The 19,954-nt window shown below is 38.3% G+C and overlaps 2 protein-coding genes across 2 annotated transcripts; one reads left to right on the forward strand and one right to left on the reverse strand.

The window, feature by feature from the left end:
* The first annotated feature begins 405 nt into the window (after nucleotides 1-405).
* Nucleotides 406-5,267, forward strand: mpc1 (mitochondrial pyruvate carrier 1). The gene is made up of 5 exons (XM_042064886.1): nucleotides 406-600; nucleotides 1,143-1,146; nucleotides 1,303-1,399; nucleotides 1,573-1,705; nucleotides 4,511-5,267. The coding sequence occupies exons 1-5, from the start codon at nucleotides 530-532 to the stop codon at nucleotides 4,533-4,535; spliced, it is 330 nt and encodes a 109-aa protein (XP_041920820.1). The 5' UTR covers nucleotides 406-529; the 3' UTR covers nucleotides 4,536-5,267.
* Nucleotides 5,268-5,580: 313 nt separating this feature from the next.
* On the reverse strand, nucleotides 5,581-18,700 carry chs1 (chitin synthase 1). The gene is made up of 19 exons (XM_042064881.1): nucleotides 18,567-18,700; nucleotides 17,295-17,430; nucleotides 16,008-16,193; nucleotides 14,385-15,445; nucleotides 14,192-14,293; nucleotides 13,957-14,115; nucleotides 13,717-13,864; nucleotides 13,503-13,568; nucleotides 12,910-13,144; nucleotides 11,760-11,960; nucleotides 9,807-10,091; nucleotides 9,160-9,339; nucleotides 8,181-8,730; nucleotides 7,874-8,031; nucleotides 7,331-7,674; nucleotides 6,901-7,011; nucleotides 6,587-6,807; nucleotides 6,102-6,168; nucleotides 5,581-5,786 (listed from the first exon to the last, which is right to left on the reverse strand). Exons 1-19 carry the CDS (start codon nucleotides 18,611-18,613, stop codon nucleotides 5,712-5,714), a joined length of 4,332 nt encoding a protein of 1,443 aa, XP_041920815.1. The 5' UTR covers nucleotides 18,614-18,700; the 3' UTR covers nucleotides 5,581-5,711.
* Between the last annotated feature and the right edge of the window lie 1,254 nt (nucleotides 18,701-19,954).

Consider the following 19,954-nt stretch of genomic DNA (forward strand, 5'->3'; position numbering starts at 1 on the left):
CATGCACTTCTACTGAAAGAAAAGTACTTCTTTTTATAGACTATCAGTCCAGATAAGATGGGATATAGGTCAAAGCCCAGTGAACATCATATTCATGCCAGGGAGGTGTCTCTAGCCAACGTAATAATCATAACAAAGTGGCATAAAACAGATCAAAAGCTGAGAAACAAGGTTGGACTAGGCTTATATGACTAAATATATTCCTACTTAGGCTATTGATAAGCTGATAAGTCCAGATAGTTTGACGTTTTTGAAATATTGTGTTGGCTGAATCCACCGATATCAAATTATGTTATTCTTCAGATCAGTGGCTGAATCATACGAATCATAGGGCTGAATAATGTTTTAATCGCAGCATTCTTCTGCGCATGTGCTTACTCAGGACGTACTGACGTCCTCTGTTGTGAAGCCTAGTAGCTAGCAGTAGCAGGGTAGTTGTTTGTAGCTCGTGCATTCAGTCAGAGCTCTAGTGTGGGCGAAGTGGTTCAGTTTATTGTTATATAGCTACAGTAAGGTCGTAATTTTCACGATGGCTGGAACTTTAGCCCGCAAAGCTGTCGACCACCTGAAGAGCAAAGAGTTCAGAGAGTATTTGATGAGGTAACTTGTTAATTGTTGTCGTCTGTCAGCCAAGGTGATAGCTTGCTGTGCTAACCTAGGCTGCAAACTAACGTTAGCTTGCAGCCTAGGTTAGCGTTGGCTGTTTGATAGCTACTTTGACCAAAATGCATGAAGTTATATGTGGTGTTTCTCAAAAACACAAATGGGAAGTTTATCCTCCATAACTTTTTGGAATTAATGTCTGGTTTCCTGCCTCTGTTAACACGGAGACCACCACAACACTGCATGATCTTAACCTTATATGTGAAGGACACGATGCTAGCTTATGCTAACGTACCGGAACGTTAGTAAGCTAACATCATCCTGCTGGCTAGGTTTGCTGTCATTGTAACTGGTGTGTCGATGCCTATGGTTAGTTACATCTTGCTTTAACATTTTCCCAAACTGTTAACAATCGTATCAGATACACGCGTGTCAGATCTGTGTTCCAATATGCATAAGTTATATGATCTCTGGCTAATTTCAGTATTTTCATTTCAATGTATCTGCATCCCTCTCTGCAAACCTTCATCATCATTAAGCACGGTAAGTAGACTTGGTAGACACTGTCTCTAATATAACATCAAAGGGGTATGGGTTTCTTGTGTTTGAATATAATGGCCACTTTAGCTGTTTGCTTGAATTTGTGAGATGTTTGCTTGAATTTGAAGATGTTTGTTTACTTCCCTTCCTGTGATGTAGCATTTCTGGGGTCCAGTGGCTAACTGGGGTCTACCCATCGCTGCTATATCTGACATGAAGAAAAGTCCTGAGATTATCAGTGGGAGAATGACATTTGGTAAATCACAATTTTCCTTCCTTCCTTCTCATCATAAATTCTTCTTTTCCCATTGTTTGCTATGAGATTATAGACACAGACCATGTCTGATCTCATAACATTCACTGATAACGTGTGTGCCTTGTCTGAACGGCAAGGTTATCTGATAAGCAAACACCTGTTGTATATTTCAGCTCTGACGTGCTACTCCCTCCTCTTCATGCGATTTGCTTACAAAGTACAGCCAAGGAATTGGCTGCTCTTTGCCTGTCATTTAACCAATGAGACAGCCCAACTAATTCAAGGAAGTCGGCTTATCAAATACAAGTGAGTACTCAGCACTATTATTTAAATCCTAAACGTTTAGACCTTAAATATGCATTTGGGATAATTGGCCTAATGCCGAATCCGAGCAAGCTAGTACTTGCCTAGCATTCATGTCTCCATGGGCTTTCCTGTGGATTTTTGGGCAAAGTGTTTAACTTTGCAAAGGTTGCTCTCTGTGTGGTGGAGCCATGGTGGAATTTATGATAGCATGTAGTCACAACAAAGATGGCGACCTTTGGATGTCACAGTTCAGCAAGCCCGTGAATAAGTTGTGCAACATTTGTGTGGACTTGATGCAAGAGTGATCCACATTGTCATTTACCTAACAGACTTCTCTCTCTGCTCTTTGAGGTGTGAGATTAAACAGTTTGTAGTATACACAGGTCTTGCATGGAAACTTGTAACACTGCTCACATGTAGGAGGTATATATGGTGGTTTCAGCATATGCAGGAGATCAATCAAAAAAGTGATTTAGCAGTACAGAGCAAAAGAAACAGGTCAACATAAGTAAACTAAAGATTTGACCGGTCAGTCTGGCTAGTCATTGATATTGAGGCCCTTAAAGGCTCTTTGCTTCCAAAACACGACTGAGCTGGAATGGATACAGGTGCATGTGGGAAAAGTAGAATATCTTAGAAAAGTTTTTTCCATAGTTTATTTCAAAAAGTGAAGCTTTCATATATTCTAGATTCATTACATATAAAATGAAATATTTCAAGCCAGCAGATCCAAATGTGTTGTGTCTGTTCAGATGCCATCTGTGAACAGTTATGGAGCCTCATGATAGTCAGATTAAATTAACCATATTTTTTAGAGAAAGTAATTGTAAATCGATCAGATTTAACCGTAACACAGCAGGAGGATTAAGGGCTCAGGAAACCGATATTTCTGTGTTATACATTCTTTATTCTAATATTTTGAGATACTGGATTTTCATGAGCTGTAATCAAGATAAAAACAACAAAAGGCTTGAAAATGTTCAGTTTATGTGCAATAAATCTAGAATACATGAAAGCTTCACTTTTTGAACTAAATTATGTGGGGAAAAAACTTTTCCCACAACAGTCTTATTTTTTTTAGATCCACCTGTATGACTGTATTCTCTGCAAATTTGAAGTGCTTCACAGAGAGTTAAACCTCTGATTTCTCTACACTGAGTATTTTGCTTCACCATCATATTAGATAGGTTCATGTCACCCAGTCTTTTTTTCCCCTTTTTTCAGTTATTAATAGTGGATATAGCACCTCAGTAGTATTGTTGGTGTGATAATAATTAGCAATTCATTCCATTTTTGTTTGGTAATTCCACCTGTGTAATGAGTGTCATAAATTCAGTAATCCATAAATCCTCTGTACCTGTGTGGGGAAATCCTAGTCCCTGTTTCAGGGTTTGCACTTACAGTATTGAAAGCAGGATGTTGATGCGCCGTAGGTTTGCTCTCTAAATCATAGCTCTATGTGGAGCATGCTGTAACTGAGAAGAGCTGCATCAGACTGTGCTGAGCTAAGTCGAGCAAAAATAGCTTCTCCATATCCCTGCAAGTTCACACCGCTGTCATGTTGGGTTTTTATTTTAACCAAAAGCCTTGGTTAATCCAGGCATGTGTTTTATACATAGGTTATGTTACTATGTTAGTAATAGAGAGCAATAACAGAAGTTTAATGATGGCTACGTCAAATTTGTCAAGTCAGCAAGTTACAGGTGTTTATTGCCCTCATGTCAGAAAGGCAAGTACAGGTTTGTGTTAGAAATGCCCTGGAACACTGTGCTTCTGCAAAGATTAAAGGTTTTCTTTGTAGTCATTAACTCCACAGAAGGCATGTAAATCCCATTGCTGTACTCTGTTCATATAATAGACCAGTGATGCTCTGTTAGGTCTTCTGGGGCTAAAAGTACCTCATAACTGGCGAATTTAGGAAAAACTCCTAAAAATAATGAGCGTGTCACTCGTAACTTTAGGACTCCTAATTTTTTCTTTACTAAGAGTAATTCACAAAGCATTTTAGCCCTAAAAGTAGCACCTAAGTGAGGCAGCTTAGAAGAAGTAATTTTTCCTTAATAAGAGTAGGTCTGAGCAGCTTTGTAAATAGATTTTTCGAGAGAACTCCTAGCTGAAAACTTTTAGTGTGATTTAGGAATACTCCTAGCGGTAAGATAAAATGCTTTGTGAATATGGTGCCTGAACTCTAGGGCTAGATGTAATCTGCAAGACACATGAACATTGTTTTGAGCGGTCTGTTGGCAAACATATCTGTGTCCATTATCTGCTCAAGCCAAATACAGAATAAATAGTATTAAGTGCTATTGCACTCTTCTGTGAGTTATGAAGCATTATATTGGTCCAAAACCCATCTAAAAAGCATGCAAAACCACCAACAACACCCCAATTAGTATGGATAAAAACTCATTGATGTCTTTTTGCCAATGTCATGCTAAGAAGGCTTCTTTTATTTTCTCACCCGAACTACGTAGTACATAGCCTGGCCAACTAATAGGAAGGGCTGATGAATCGGTCCTTCACATGAACATATTACATAAAAGTTTATTTGCTTATGCAAACATCTTAACATGAAACACATACACATTCAGAAAAGTGTTACAGATTACATATTAAATAATTACAGATTACATATTAAACAATTACATATTAGTCTTGCTTTTATATTTTCAAAGGACAATTTAGTTCATCCAGCTTAGAAATTGTTGTATTTTCTTTTTTTTTTTTTTTAAACGCAGTATCTAATATGCCTTTTCTCGATCATTGTGACTTAACATTTTTTCCCTCCCCCTCCCACCCCTACAGCATGGAAAAGAAGTTGGCTAAGTAATGGACTTCAGGAGGAACACACCTTGCACAGCGGGTTCACAGCAATGGGCTCATTTTTCTCATTTTTGTCCTGCTAATATAATAGCAGCTCTTTAACAATGAACTAATCAGTGTAGAAAGTACCTGCCTCTGGACCAGATTTGTTCTGCAGAGCAGCTATCCAGGCAAAGCGCCTACTTCTTGAATCTTTTGGTTAAATTTTAGTTCTTTTGTCAAAGTTATTACGCACAAATTATGAAATGGCTGGAATGTACATATGCCTTGTTTGACAACTTTTAAAACAACTGGTACAGAAACGTTTCTGTTTTTAAAAAGGGTCGGCCATTATGATAAATACACACACCATACATTCTTATACACCATACATTTTAATTTGGAGTAATTTATTTCAAATGATAATGTTGCCGTCACTGAACAGATGCAATAAACACTGTATTAAAGGGAAAAAGGTTGTGTGACTTTGTACATGTGTGTCTAAAAGACTATTATGCTAATGTGAAAGGCCTGAATATTGATAATGTTTATGATCTCTCTTACCAGATATGTTATTCTCAGTAGGATAATATTGCTTTATCACTGCAGTTGTACTGACATTTTCTTTGTAGAGTCTTACCTATTTCAGATTCTTTCCAAAACAATAAAAACTCCACACCTATAGTCTTTCCCGTAATTTTGATAGTTCCAGACAATAAAGACAAACTTTGATCACTGTAAAATAAAGGCTTTTAATGAAGAGGATTTGTGTAGGTCTACTGCCCCCATAGTGGATGTGGTGCTTGCAAGTAATGCAGTATATTGTGCCATTAATTCTGTTTGGAAGCTATTGCAGATGTGTATTTGTACATGTGAAACGTGTACGTCTAGATTATTATTTTGACTCCTAAAAAGGTAATTCAGTCTGTTGCCATTTGCACTATATTTGGTTTAAAAACAATAACTAAACACAAACAAACATCTTAAATATAAATATATAAAGACTGTTCAGTTGAGATTTTCATCAGGTTATCAGATATTTACAATATTAAATATCGAAATACATCACTAAATAAGGAATACACTGACAGAGTTTAATTTCACTCAGTTAAGGTGCAATATATCAAATAAAAATTTTCAAATTTGTTAAATTTGTTTTCAAGTTTTAGCATTTGTGTAAACTAAGCAGTCTTTGTGCAAAACCTCACAAGTCATCACTGGAGAATGTAAGACCATTTGCCATCTGGTTTTCCAGAATTAGCTCCTCTTCATCATCCTCCTGCATTCAAAATAGACAAGTCAAGTTACTTCAGAAAGTGTAGAAAGCAACCTTGTTGGTCCATACCAAAAGTAATCCCATGTTACTCATAAGATCTAAGTCACTGTAGGAATGTATTGTTTTTGTATTAGTGTCTTGCAGTGTAGAAGTAGAACTACAGGTATAAAAAGATTCACTGGGTAGGTGTTGGGGTTAAGATTTCATTTTGAGCATTCACCAAATGTACTTCTGTACTGCTACACCATGAACTTCTAATCTTTGAGGGCTCTTTTGTTTTGTCTGATGAAGTGGAAAGGAAATATAAATGTTACTTACATCGTCTTTCTCTTTGTAATCTTTCTCAGTGCTTCTGTAGGACACCATATGGATAAGCGTGTACACTCTGCAAAGAAGGAGAACAGCCGATTACAATAGCAAAATCTTCAAAAAAAAAGACTTTGAAAGGTCCTCTTAGCTTAGGAATAGTTTAGCTCTCTTAAATAAAGATCAGCACCTACAGTTTTTCATTTGTTGATATCAAAGCAGTCTTTGTTAAAACAAATAGATATAAACAATTTATACTACAGGCCCTAGTGTTCTGTGTGCTTAATATTTAAGTATTATTTTTATAATACTTAAAACTTATAATTGTAATATTTTTATATTCGGTCATGTCATTACAGAGTGGCCTATTTTGGTTTAAGTTTTGGTTTAGTAGCGTTATACTATGTGAACTACAGAGTATTTCTTATTAGTGATATAATTAAACTGTAATAACGACACAGTATAAAATGGGACCATGCAGTATTTCAAACACATACCGGTGATAAAGCATGGCAAGGAATTGAACAAGTAGAAGAACTGCAAAGGACAGCAGAAACATCAGACTGAGAGGCTCAACAGACATGTATTCTCCCGTCGGTGTGCCGTTAACGGGATCAATCTTTGGGATCTTTATGCTGATGACGTCAGTGCCGATGGCTTGCAAGAAGAAGGTTGCGACTACCCACAAAAGGTTCAGCATGAAGTACAAAAACACAGCCTGGAGGGGTGGAATGAAAGGGTTGCATAAATATGAAGGAGGTTTTGGAAGTGAATGTACATTGTCCTCATCTGAGAAAATTAATCATTTTACCTTGTTACGCAGAGACTTCAATTCTCGAATCACTTCATCCTGATGAGCTTTGTCATCAACAATGGGGGCCAGATACCTCTCAAGCAGTTTGTCCCAGAAATCCTTCTCATCCTAGATCACATAGGTTCACATGATAACCGACTATTGAGTAGTGATTTCAGTATAAGTAATGTGAAGCATAGAGTAAGATGGTAACACCAATGTTAGGGACAGTCAGCCTAGAGCTCAAGTCCTGAGCTGTTTCCCAAAAGATAGAGTTAGGAACTTGAAATTTATTCACAACCCATTTAGACACTATTATTGGGTTTGGAATCATAGCAGAGTATAAAAATAGGTACGTTCTCTTTTTTCCCTACGTTTTGTTTTCAAAAGACCACAAATTGATTGATTGATTGTAAATGTCGAGCCAAAAAAAAAAAAAAAGACAAACCTCAGCCAGTTGCACAACCTGAGGTGCAAGAAGAGTTTTTTCAATGGCTCGTTTCACCCTTCTGTCCAGCCTTTCCATACGGCTGGTCTTGAGGATTCTGCGGGCCGCCTCGTTCAGGGCGTACTGCAGCTCCTCCAGCTGACTCTCTGTGAGCACATCCTCTGGGCCCACTTTGCTGTTCAGTTCGGTGTTCACCACATCGGTGAGGTTCATCACCAGGTCCTCGCACACGTCGTCCTGCTTCTTGTTCCGCAGCGTGTAGCGTATCTGCTCCTGCAAGTTCCTTTTCAGGTTGGCATAGGTCAGCTTCTTCAAGAACTCTGTCTTCACAGGGCCAACCCAGTCTATAGGACAAAAGGAAGGAAATATGATGGAAAGTTTTATAGAAAGTTTTAGATAATTAAAGTTGATATCAGTGATGAACATGTACAGTAGGCCTCTTTTGTCAGTGCAGTTGAAGTGTGGAATAAATTGGCCTACATAGATAAAGTATATCTATCTATCTATCATACATATATCATATACATCAGATGAACTTCATACCACTTTCAGGCGCTAAATCAGGCGCAAAATCATCTTGGTCATTCAAAATAGGATCATCATTGTCTTCATCTTCATAATTATAATCTTCATCATCATCATCATCGTCATCATCATCATCATCATCATCCGTTTTCCTTGCACTGCCACTTGTACTCTCACTAAAACAAAACCAGTGAGTGAACAGAAGATCAGATGCCTTATTCACATATAAAATTCATGACATTGCTAGGTAAAAACAACAAAGCCATTCACACATCACTAATCCACAGTGAAATGACACCAAGAGTCAAGCATCAAGAGTGTGTACCTTTTTTCAAATGCTGAATCAGGGTCAGGCTGGTCTACATGGTCTCCTCCAGTTACCTTTACTGTTGGCCTATTGCTCATCATCATTAGCTCTACTTCATCCCGAGCTGTGTTGTTTGGTGGCACGGTCGCTCCGTCGATCGCATCACGAGCCGGAATGGCCACCACTCCGGCAGCCTGAGTGCCTTGGCCAGTGTTGACGGCATGCTGGATCTGCTGGAGGAGTAGGCTCTCTGTCTCCTGAGTCACCTGGCACTTCATGTCCCAGCAGCACATCTTGCAGGTGCGGTCGCACAGGATGCCCACCCGTTTCTCTGTCTCCTTGGCTTTGTTGGTCTCGCGGGTGCCCCAGGACACATTATGCATGTTCACCAGGGAGTAGATGGTGAGCAGCAGGTAGCCACTGGGAATGCAGATGAAGTACATGAGCCCGTAGATGATCATGCTAAACTCCTGAGGGTGGAGCAATGCCGTGACCAGATACATGATGGTCATGGACACCAAGAAAAGCCCAGTGGGGGTGATGAACGTTCCCTGTGTCACCATATCACCTGAAAATAAGTGACATTAACTGTAAATACACCGAATAAAACAAATTGTAAATGACTAGGGGGGAAAAATAACAGAACCAGTGTCAGATAAGAGACAGGATACTGAATATGTTTTTAACTTTCAAAGGCTGCTTATTTCAGTAGTGGTAAAAGACAATTCCATATTCTTTTAGGACTGGTTTAAATGTGAATTCTCTGACATCGGGATGACATTGTTTTTTTGGGGGGGATCAAACCTTTTTCCTGGTAATAAAATAAAGATCATGACTACATTTTTCCTATTGGCCACCATATTCATCTCTTTCAATGGTAAAATGATGTACCAGAATCAGAATCAGGACTCTAACCAAGGGAACATGTTACTCATATCCGTTAAACTGCACAACACCTCAGCAGACTACCATCAAAATGTGGCCCCATTATACGTACCAATGATGGAGAAGAATGAAGCTGTCATCAGGAAGGCATACAGAACACTTAGAATCGCTGCAATTGTAATCTGGAAGTTTGTCTTGGCCACGAAGCAAATTATAAGGTAGATGACAGGGGGTACAGATGCTATGATGATAGAAGTTGTGCCTGCGATCTTAAACACAAACTGGAAAGCACCTGTGAATAAATGTCAAAACATTCTGTCAAACATCTCATAGATGTTTGTTCACTCTGAGTGACCTACTTTTGATCTGTAAAGGCAATCAGGATGCACTCTGACCAGGATAATCCATCCTGAAAGCATGTATCCAGAGCGTGCTTTCGCCACACTGATCCATGGCAGTGAAATAACTTTACAGCACAATAGTAATATAATCCCCTGCATTCACACAGCATTTCCATATTCTTTCTAGGGCAGAAATCATAAATATAACACAAGTGTTTGGTAAAAGAATGGTTGATTGGACACAATACTGTATCAGCCTGAGATTGGTTGTATAATCATTCTTTGTTCTTCACTTCCTCAACTGTTGTCATAGGCACTTCATAGACAGTATAGTCTTTGGCCCTCTGGATACAACACTAGGCCCCTGAAAACTTTCTGGATCCACCTGGGCATAGCCTACACGTTTGCATACACCCACCTGCTACCATCAAAGTGACAGAGGCTGGCCCAAGGATGGAGGATCCCACTGTGAAAATCTGGTAGAAGATGTAGATCATCGAGATGGAGGTGTTCCTCTTTACTGTTTCCCCTCCACTATGGAGCAGGTCCAGGGTGTTGGCCAGGGTGGAGGGCCCCCAGCGACGTCTCTGGTTGTAGAACTCCTTGAACTCCTCTGGGGAGTTGGTGTAGGCGTCCGACGCAGCGTTGTACTCCACACGCCAGCCCTGCTGCAGCAGTAGTGTGCACAGCCAGCGGTCCTCACCTGTATAGAGTGAGCATAGTGCTTTTAGATGGTTTGTAGCTCTATTATCCTCTTACTTATGTCCAGTGGTGGAATGTAACGAAGTACAAATACTTCGTTACTGTACTTAAGTACATTTTCCACGTATTTGTACTTTACTTAAGTAAAATGTATAGTGCATACTTTTGACTTTTACTTCGTTACATTTTACAGCAATTATCTGTACTTTTACTCCGCTACATTTCTACAACACCATCGTTACTTTTTACGATACATTTTATGATCAGTTTTTTTTTCTCTCTGACAAACACGTTTGTTTTACCGGGGGGGGGGGGGGGGGGGTTGCTACCAAAGATTCTGGAGCGCTACGTGCATTCTTAGAAACATAAGCTTCTAGTCTAGACCAGGCAAAGCGTGAGCTTGTAGCCATCTGCATTCGGTAGGCTATATTCACCAGACCCATGGCTACACTGTACATGCAACTGTGTTCTGTGCCTTTCTCTGTCTGTTATCTGCAGCGTGTTATCTGTCTGTTATCTGCAGGGCCTCCTCTCCGATGAGATTGCTATCCGCGGATCAGCGAAGTTACAGGCTATGCCCATGCTTCTGTCACACGTCTGATCATTTGCGGCACAGATGAATGGTAGACTATTAATCAACCGGTGGCCGGAAAAGACGTAACATTTTCCAGATTAGGAAATATTCCTTAATTGTGTGTGATTAAATAAAGATGCATAGCCTACAATTGTGGCGTAACGTCAGCGCTCATTCAATGTCTATGCGTCTGCGCAAGTGAAACTGAATTTAATCATAATGACACCTTTCTCAGCAACTTTTCTGTTCAATCAGCATAATTGGCATTACGATCCACCCGACGTTTCCCCTGTCTACCCCGTTAAACTTCAGGCTCTCGTGTTTTGCTGAATGATATTACTCAGCAGATCACCCTAGTAGATAACCAGAATTACAGTCTTTAGAATTGTAGGTCAGAATGTAATGGGCCACAGATGGTAAGCACAATTGCATTAACTTAAAACTATCTAGTCGAGTATAACCTACTTAGAAACTAACTAGATTAAAATGCCACAGCCCATACTGATTTTTCCTTTTAGAATATAGATATTAAGAGAATAAATCATTATGCAAATACTTTTACTTTTAATACTTAAAGTACATTTAAAAGCAGGTACTTTTTACTTTTACTTAAGTAGGGATGTCATTGTGGTACTTTTACTTTTACTAAAGTAAATATTTCTCTGTGTATTTGTACTTTTACTTAAGTACTGAGTTTCAGTACTTCCTCCACCACTGCTTATGTCTATGGTTCTTAGCAGACACCTTTGTCCAAAGTAACTTACAATAACTATAAACATTATGTCATCATTAAAATTAGTTTAAAGTAAGGTCATATCAAAAATGTCATAGTCGTATCAGCTACATCAAAAATAATACTAATAATAGTAATAGACTAAATGATTTAACAGAATAATAGTAATAATAAGCCCTAATAATAACAATAACATTTAACATAATATGCAAACCATGACTTTGTGAAGATAATTTAGTTAGAAACAAGGTAAACAGATGAAAAACATGTAAGTGATAAGACCTTTGATCCCTTTCCCTCTCTTCCACTATATGATACTAGCATAGAAACATAACCATGCCTTTAGTTCAAGGTGAAATTACCTTGGTCATATTGAACATACTCTGAAGCTCTGGTTGCTTTGGTGGTGTATCTTTTCAGAACATTGTCATCCATCAGTGCAGAACCCCTGAATAAACTGAAACACCCAGGACTACAAAGGACAGATCCAAAGACGTGTTCAGCAGTCTTCTGCAACCAATGACCCACTGCATATTCAAACTTCTGATACCACACCATTGGACCTGTGTAAAATGTATATGACCAGAGGTTTAGGTTTAGGTGGATGGATACATTCATACATTCATATACAGTATACATAAATACGTATTATTGCCATAATTTGGCAATTTTCTTCAAAGTGATATACAAAGGATAAAAAAACATACATACACACAGTATATACATATATTCGTTTTAAAAATCAAATTTTTCAAACAGCATTTGTCTAATTAGTTAATTAGTGTCTGATTAGTTCATTTGTTTGAGATGTGAATAATCATTGTTGCTGTTATTTATGTTTTTTACTTTAAAGGTCAACTATTTTACCCCTTTCCCCACAATTTTAAAAAGTTTCTTGAGGTCTTAAAGAAACATCTTTGTCATATACTTTGGTCAAAATACCAAAGGAAGAAGCACCACAACACCGTTTTCAACCCTGTGTGAAGTGAGTCAAATGATACAGAAATTCGACTTAAAATTGTTTCATTAGTTTAATTTCATTATTCTTAATAATCAGTTGATTCCATCTAAGGAGAGGGAGGGGGTTGTCCTGTGAGGACCGGGGGTAATGCACACACACACACACAGACACACACACACACACAGACACAGTGGCAGCCTATTTTGGTGTTTTTGCATTTTTAGCCATCTTAGACACCCAAATTACAAAAATACATTTGTAAAAGCAATGAAAAAGTGTCAATTTCATAAAATGTATGAAATGATATTGATATTGTTTTATGAGTTTAATTTCATTATGTTTTTTACTCTTTTTCTTTTAATCTAATGTTTTATAAGTGGCTTTGGAGGAATGCATTTGCTAAACACCTCAACCTTAACATAAAAACACATACACAAAGAGAGACATAGGGAGAGCGAGTGCGCACACACATGTTTAAAGATTGATAATTTACACTATAGTGACTCTATTCTTATGAGTAGTCTCTGGGAGACTCAACTATAGTTTCTTACCCATTCCAGTTGGATGAATTCGCCCACAGGCAGCACCGACACAGTCATACATTCGGAGACGGTCAACCAGCAAGATCACAGCTGCAGGTTGGAAGTCAGTATCTCCATCCAGTGCCAAGATGAATGTGTTGTCATCAGAGATGTATCTTCTTTTACTGTCATTGTCAATATTTGGCAGGTGGAAGCTTTCCCCATCTAACGAGATGAGACTGGCACGGCAGATATTATTCTGCCTCTGTTGGGACAAAAGTCCAGTCTTGTTACAAATTGTTGTAATGGAACCTGTACCAAAGAGCTGTCCTGAGAACAAATTCCACCAGCCTGGCTGTGTGGTCATTAAATTAATCAATCAAATTATGCCCACTTGCATTTCAAAATTGCTTTTGGAATAAATAATGAGGTGAAATGAACTAAATTTAAAAAACAAACTCTAACAAGGATGGTAAAATCTTCAGTTTATCTCTAAGTAATTAAGATATGCCTTTTCGATTTTCATGTAATGACCAGTGTGTGCGAAAAGTCAGTTCCTGGTTGGGTCTTATGTTTAACATTATCAGGGTGATAATTATAGGAATGTTCAACAAGCAACCTACTGTTATCTTCGGAGGATTTTTTGCGTTGTAGCCCTTCCATCCAAGGAGATAGTAAAGATACATTATCTACAGGTGGGTAAAATAAAGTTTCAAACAAACACAGTTAATCTTATCATCAAAATGTAAACTTTGAATTTTGATTCATAAGGTATTATGGATCATTTATTTATATAAATAAATCAGACTTGTTAGTGATTGGAAAATGGAATCTTACCTGTGACCATCTTTTTTTGTTGCGGATCCGTTGTTTATCTTTCAGATGCACATACAACATATTTCCCTCTGGCATGACAAAAACCAGTCGCCCACCATAGGGAGTTTCGACAATTGACACTTCATCTGGTTCTTTATTTGTAAATACCCTGTAGGTGACAATAATGTCATTAGGCTCTGACATTTTTCATCGCTGGCACGTAAAAAAAGAAAAAAATATTTGTTGTAATCAAATGTTTACCTGTACACTTCCATGACAACATGGATGAGATCATTTACATAGCTGTTGACCAATCTTTTGCCATCTTCTGTCATAAAGGCGTCATCAACATATGTGTGGCACTCAAAGTCAAAGCAGTCATTATGTTCCTCCTTTGGATCACCTCTGTATCTGTCCAACCTACAAGCAACTTAGGGTTATTGGACAGTTACAGAGAAGTATGTAAGCAATAATCAGAAGCTTGATCCCACTGTACCTGAACATTGATGTGAGAATTTTGAGCATTTCATCATAGGTTTCATGCCACATGGTTGCACAAAGGTAAATCACGCAGTTCTCAATGTTGTCTTCCTTCTTACTAAAAAGAGAGACAATTATAAGGATGTGAAATGGTCATATGGGTTTCAATAGAGTAAAAATATCGGAATACACAAGATTATCAAGATCACCTTTCCGTGGCACTTAATTTAACAACTTTCATTTTGGTGTTGAGCAGCATAGACTGGTCAATGAATGCAGATTCGTAGAGGCGACGGACAAATAACTGTGCGGTTCTTTCAATCCTCTGGACCTTGATTTTCCATACATAATGTGTTGCGGTGACCAGTCCAAGCCACATGCACACCCCTTCCAGAGCAAGCATGGCAAATGGCCATGATTTATATGGGTTATTAAGGGAAGTCCGGCAAATGCTCCTAGACACTTCTATCATTACATCCGTACTGTTTTGATTTTTGGCCAGCATTTCTGGTAGGCTGTTGCAAAATCCTTCGAACCCATTCACCTCGGGGTCGTACAGTGTTATTGTGCCTGCTTTGGCAAAGAAGAGGATGAGGCCGAGCAAGAGGGTGGCCGGCCCGGTGAGGACAACGGGGAAAGCGAAGCTCATTCTCACGGCGTGGATTTTACACGCCACCACTCCGAACCAGTGGCAGAGAGCTGAGCAAATGGCCTGCAGGGCAAAAAGACTGAGGCCCTGGTCTCTCATCTGGCCAGGGAGGTTAGCAAAGTCATCCCACACAATCCTATCTACCGGTGCTAAAAAACAGTAGTACACAGCCCACACTCCCACGGTGACTAACATCTTCAACAGGCTGGAGATGATCATCACAAAGTCTCTGAAGCTGTCTAACTCAGTGAGCGTATCTTGGATGATGTTGCTGGCTTGAAGTGGATTCTCCCACCAGTTCAGTGACACCAGGAGAGACGCGAATATGCCAACGGCGACGTACACATAGCATTCTGGCGCAACGACTGGCATCTTTGAGGTGACACGTACATAGTAGTCCATGCAGACCAGTGCGTAGCCAGTCATGGTGAGGAGCAGGGAGCAAACGGGGAAGATGAGTTTCCAGCTCTTTTTCTGGAGGCGAAACACGATCTGCAGTATGGAGGACACAAAGCCAATACCACCAGAGATGAAGAGAGTGGTGAGGATGTCAAAATAGGGCATCACGATCAGCACAAGGATTGCAGTCCCAAAGGCCACCAGGCTCTCTATCAGACACATCTGAAAAGGAAATCAAACACACACACACACCAACAGAAATCCATTTGAGTTGACACATGCAAACATACCCATCCATGACATTATCACTGTCTGGTTTTAGGTTGTTGTTGTTGTTGTTGTTGTTACATAACCAAATAAAATGTCAAAATAAAAGCAAAAGTTAAAAAGTCGTGCACATCCAGGCACAACTTAATTCTATATGCTGGACAGAAAAAAAATGAGACAAATCAAAAAGTCTAGAGTCCACACATTGTTCCCAAAATCATTTAATGGTATTTTACCAACACATGTGACATTGCAGGTCCTATTTTGTGTCCTCAAGCACGATAGGATCATGTAGAAGCATCATGGAAATGTCTCATGTGGCGGTAAAGTGCCATTAAATAAGTTTGGGAGCAGCATCTACTTAGACTTTTCAACTCAGAATAATAAAAGCAAATCTGGAAAAGTACTCAGTGGACGCTAACATATTACATACATGACATAGCTGATCACATACAAATATCTGATACAGTGTTATCTTTTGTTGAAGTGCTATGTTTGACTGTGTTGATTGACTCACAATGCCCAGTGTCTTCCCCTTTGGGGTGCTCGAACTCTTGAAAACACATTTCCAGAGTGACTTCAGGAAGACGAGAAAGTTTGGTACTATGAGGCAGAACATCATTAGGATCATGTAGTACTGTTTTTCTTGGGGAGATCCAATTGCAAATGGACTTGACAGTGTGCTCAGAATCAGCAGAGAGCCCTGAAATGTCATATAAAGCGCAACAATTAGACTAGAAGTGTTTCAGGGTATTACTATGTAGTGAACAGAGACATTTAACATATTTTATTGTAGTAAACTACTGTATGTAGTAGTTTTAGTAGTAAAGTAGTAGTAGAAGTAAAACTACTTTAAAGTAGTTTTACTTTACTTTAGTTGTCCCATGCATGAAGGCCTTATAGTCGCATGAAGGACAGAAGAACACACCTGTTGTTACTCCTGACCACCCATGCCATGAACTGTAATTCTGTGACCCAGAATGGACCACTGTTAGAAAATGCAAATGCAAGAAAAGCTTTTGCCATGCTACATCACTATAAGACGATTTAGCAAGCTAGTATCATGGTTTTAGCAGAGTTAACTGTACTTAATTGGCTCGTTGGTTAAACCAAAATCCATTATTGATGCTTTACATAAATACCTAAATCACTGGCTATCTGGGTGTATTTCCCCCATCAAGCGAGTTAGATAGGCTATTTTGAAAATTCTCATGAATATTGTCATAACAGCAAACAAATACATAAGGTAATTGAAAAATCATTTGTCCTTGTACTCCAAAATTGTATAGTTGTGCCAGTGGCCTATAGACATCTTTTGTTCCACAAAAAACACGTAATTAATTTGGTATACATATCCACGTGAACACAAACATTAACATTAACGCTAACTAAATAGTTTCTGATCAGACTAACACATTAGTGATTCTAGGTGACAGGCCCTTCTTGGTAGCAATCAACAAGGATAACTGAAACAGCTGTAGAAGCCAAGGTGCAAGGTGCAACTGAATAGTTTCCAACTTAATATGTGGCCATGGAGATGGTACACAGCATCAAAACAATAAATCATCTCAGTGTCATCACTTTTCCTACAGGCAGTAAATGTATCTGACAAAGCAGCTCCTTAACTATATGAATCATGATCAGATCATGTTACCACACCCTTATGTTACATTTTGCCTGATCTTCTTTTGTAAGTAAAGACAGTAACTCCTAAATAATTATAGTCACACCATCATTGGTGGACAGTTTCACATGTATAAGTAATGGAAGTAGAATGTGTAAAACCATTTATCATACAGTTTACCTTGCTGAGGACTGCTGTTGTCAGGACCAAAAGGCCAACAATGATTGCCACTAGATGTTGTGCCAATTGAAAACATCTTCTCTTCTGTTCCTTTTCAGCACCGATGGGATTCAGTTGAAAGGGATCCCATGTGTCCCTGCACAGAGTGACAGACAGGCTATGGTCTCAGATGTTCATGACAAAAATGTTAAAATTCTTGGTCTTCCCCATAATGCCCAAACATTGGTTGTTGGATTGAGGTCAGTTGATGAGCTCAGTATCACTTTGCTACTTTTAACCAGGATTTTTTTCCTGGTGGTAGGTTTTCTGAATATCTCAGGATACCTGCGTGAATTGAATTGGTTTATAATGTTTTTATATATTGTTTAATGAAAATTATTATAAAAGATATAAGAAAAATCCGCACACTCCAGTCTGTGCTAATGAAAATTATTAAAATTTCAGTTGGGAAAAGGCTTTGGTGAAAAGTTATAACCATGGTTACGGAATTTTTTCAACTTCTAAAATACTAAAATACCGTTTCACACCAGAATTCACACAATTATTGTAGGCTATGATCTGAATTTTGAATTCCATGGTAGTTCAGAAAGACCTTTCACCAGTAACCCACCAATAACCCTTTCACCATGGACCCCAACGCCATAACTAGCTTCAGCAGTCTATAGCGGCCATTTTGGTAAGTTTTGGTAAGTTATTTTGGGCAGTTATTTTCCTATTCAAGTGAATGGGGAGGCATATGTAAGGGAGGTCATAATGACACAAAAAGCAAAAAAAAATGACACAGCCCCCCCCCCTAGTAAACACAGTGACAATGTTATATAGGGATGCACATCCACAGTGTCAGACACTCCATTCTTCATGTAACCCCATGTACATGTAGCCTCAAAATGAATTTGAAGATGTTATTTTAAGGTAAAAGAAAACTTAAAAGAACTGAGTCCCAAATAAAATGTCTCCTCGGGTTAATGATAACTCCATTCACCCTATTATTACTTTGAACTGTAATGACACCTGTCCATTAGGCCATAGTGAAGCATGTTAAGAAAAACCTCATACAATTTTATTTGGACATTGATTGTACAACCACTTTGACTAACATTGATTCCTGACACTCCATAGAATAAACCTATACATTTAGCCCCACAAGTAAGTGGATCGGGGAAAAAACAATGTTTTTTGTTCCCAAACAACCTGCCTGTAACTTTGGCGCTTCGGTAACATTAGCTCAAAAACTTAATGATTGGAAATGGTAGAAAATGTAAATGTTCTTACCTGTGTCTTCCCTCCCTCTTGTTGCCCCTGTACTTCAATTCCTCCATGCCGGTGAACACAGGCACAGTCCGTTCACAGATTGTTAAATAAACTAATTCACAGTTAGTGTGTGCTTAAATCACAGGTGGAGATTTATCTCTGAACCTTCGTCCCTCCTTTCCTTTTTACTGTGCCTTTCTCATAAACAGGTTCAAGGATCACGTGGACGGCACTCTGGAATATGGCTTGATTGCCTTTTATCACCAGTTTATTTAAGGTACATATGAGGAAGAAGTTCTCAAGAATACTTTGGTACAATTGTTACGTAGTGAGTAATACAGACTCAGTCTTAAGTTAGGAGAACCAATAAGGAAATGGTGAGAGGTTATGTGTTTATATAGACATTATATAGACATTTCTAGTTAACACAGACAGAAGGTTTCATCGTCTGATGAGAAAGTGGTTGTATATGTAAATGACAATTAAAAAAAACATTCTAAGTGTTGTCTGTTGTCTGGGCGTGGAATTTCCTACACTTGAGTCATTAATTGGTCCTATCACAAGCACTTTGACCTTTGTCTGTGTACCACACCCAACTGAACTGAGGCCTCACCACACATAAACTGGCTTATTCTATTTTCATTATGTCAATAATAACATGTACAACTCTATAACAAAGTTCATATTGCAGAGCATTTCATGCATTTATCAGTGCATTTGATAATCTCCCATTATTGAAGGTTAAGGCCTTTTGAAGTTTAGGCTGCTAAAAAAGTACATGCTTCTCATAAAGTAGCTATAAGAAATCTGTTCACTTCAAACAATATTGCTACATTTGAAAAACGCATTCATAATAAAGTACAGTACAGTGCCTATGATAAAAAAAAAAGTGCTAGAACGGTATGGTGATATGATTATCATCTTAACAAATCAATGAATCATAAAAATGGACAACAATAGAGAGCAAATCAAGAGCTAATCATGTTACCTCAGATACCTGCATAAAATGCATATGATACATTTAGATATTCAATAATTTGAAAATTTGAAATTTGTCTTTCACAACATATACTGTATATATAATAATGATAATTCTATAACAGTATATAGAACAAGCATAGAGCACAAAATGCTTTACAGACAAACAAGAAAAACAAACAATAGTAATAATAATAATAAACAAAAAAATAGAGAAAGAAAGGTTAAACTTCCAAAGACAAAGTTAAACTAAGAAAGGAGAAAAGAAAGGGGAGAATACAGTATGGCATTCAAAACAAACAAAAAATGATGACAATAATCATAATAATAATAATAAATTAGATGACAGAGACAAAGGTGTAATCACTCACTTATTAAGGAATTAAGACAATTAAATAAAAATGGGTCTTGAGACTAGATTTAAAAACAGC

Source organism: Alosa sapidissima, chromosome 16, assembly GCF_018492685.1.
Source record: "Alosa sapidissima isolate fAloSap1 chromosome 16, fAloSap1.pri, whole genome shotgun sequence".
Classification (NCBI taxonomy): domain Eukaryota; kingdom Metazoa; phylum Chordata; class Actinopteri; order Clupeiformes; family Clupeidae; genus Alosa; species Alosa sapidissima.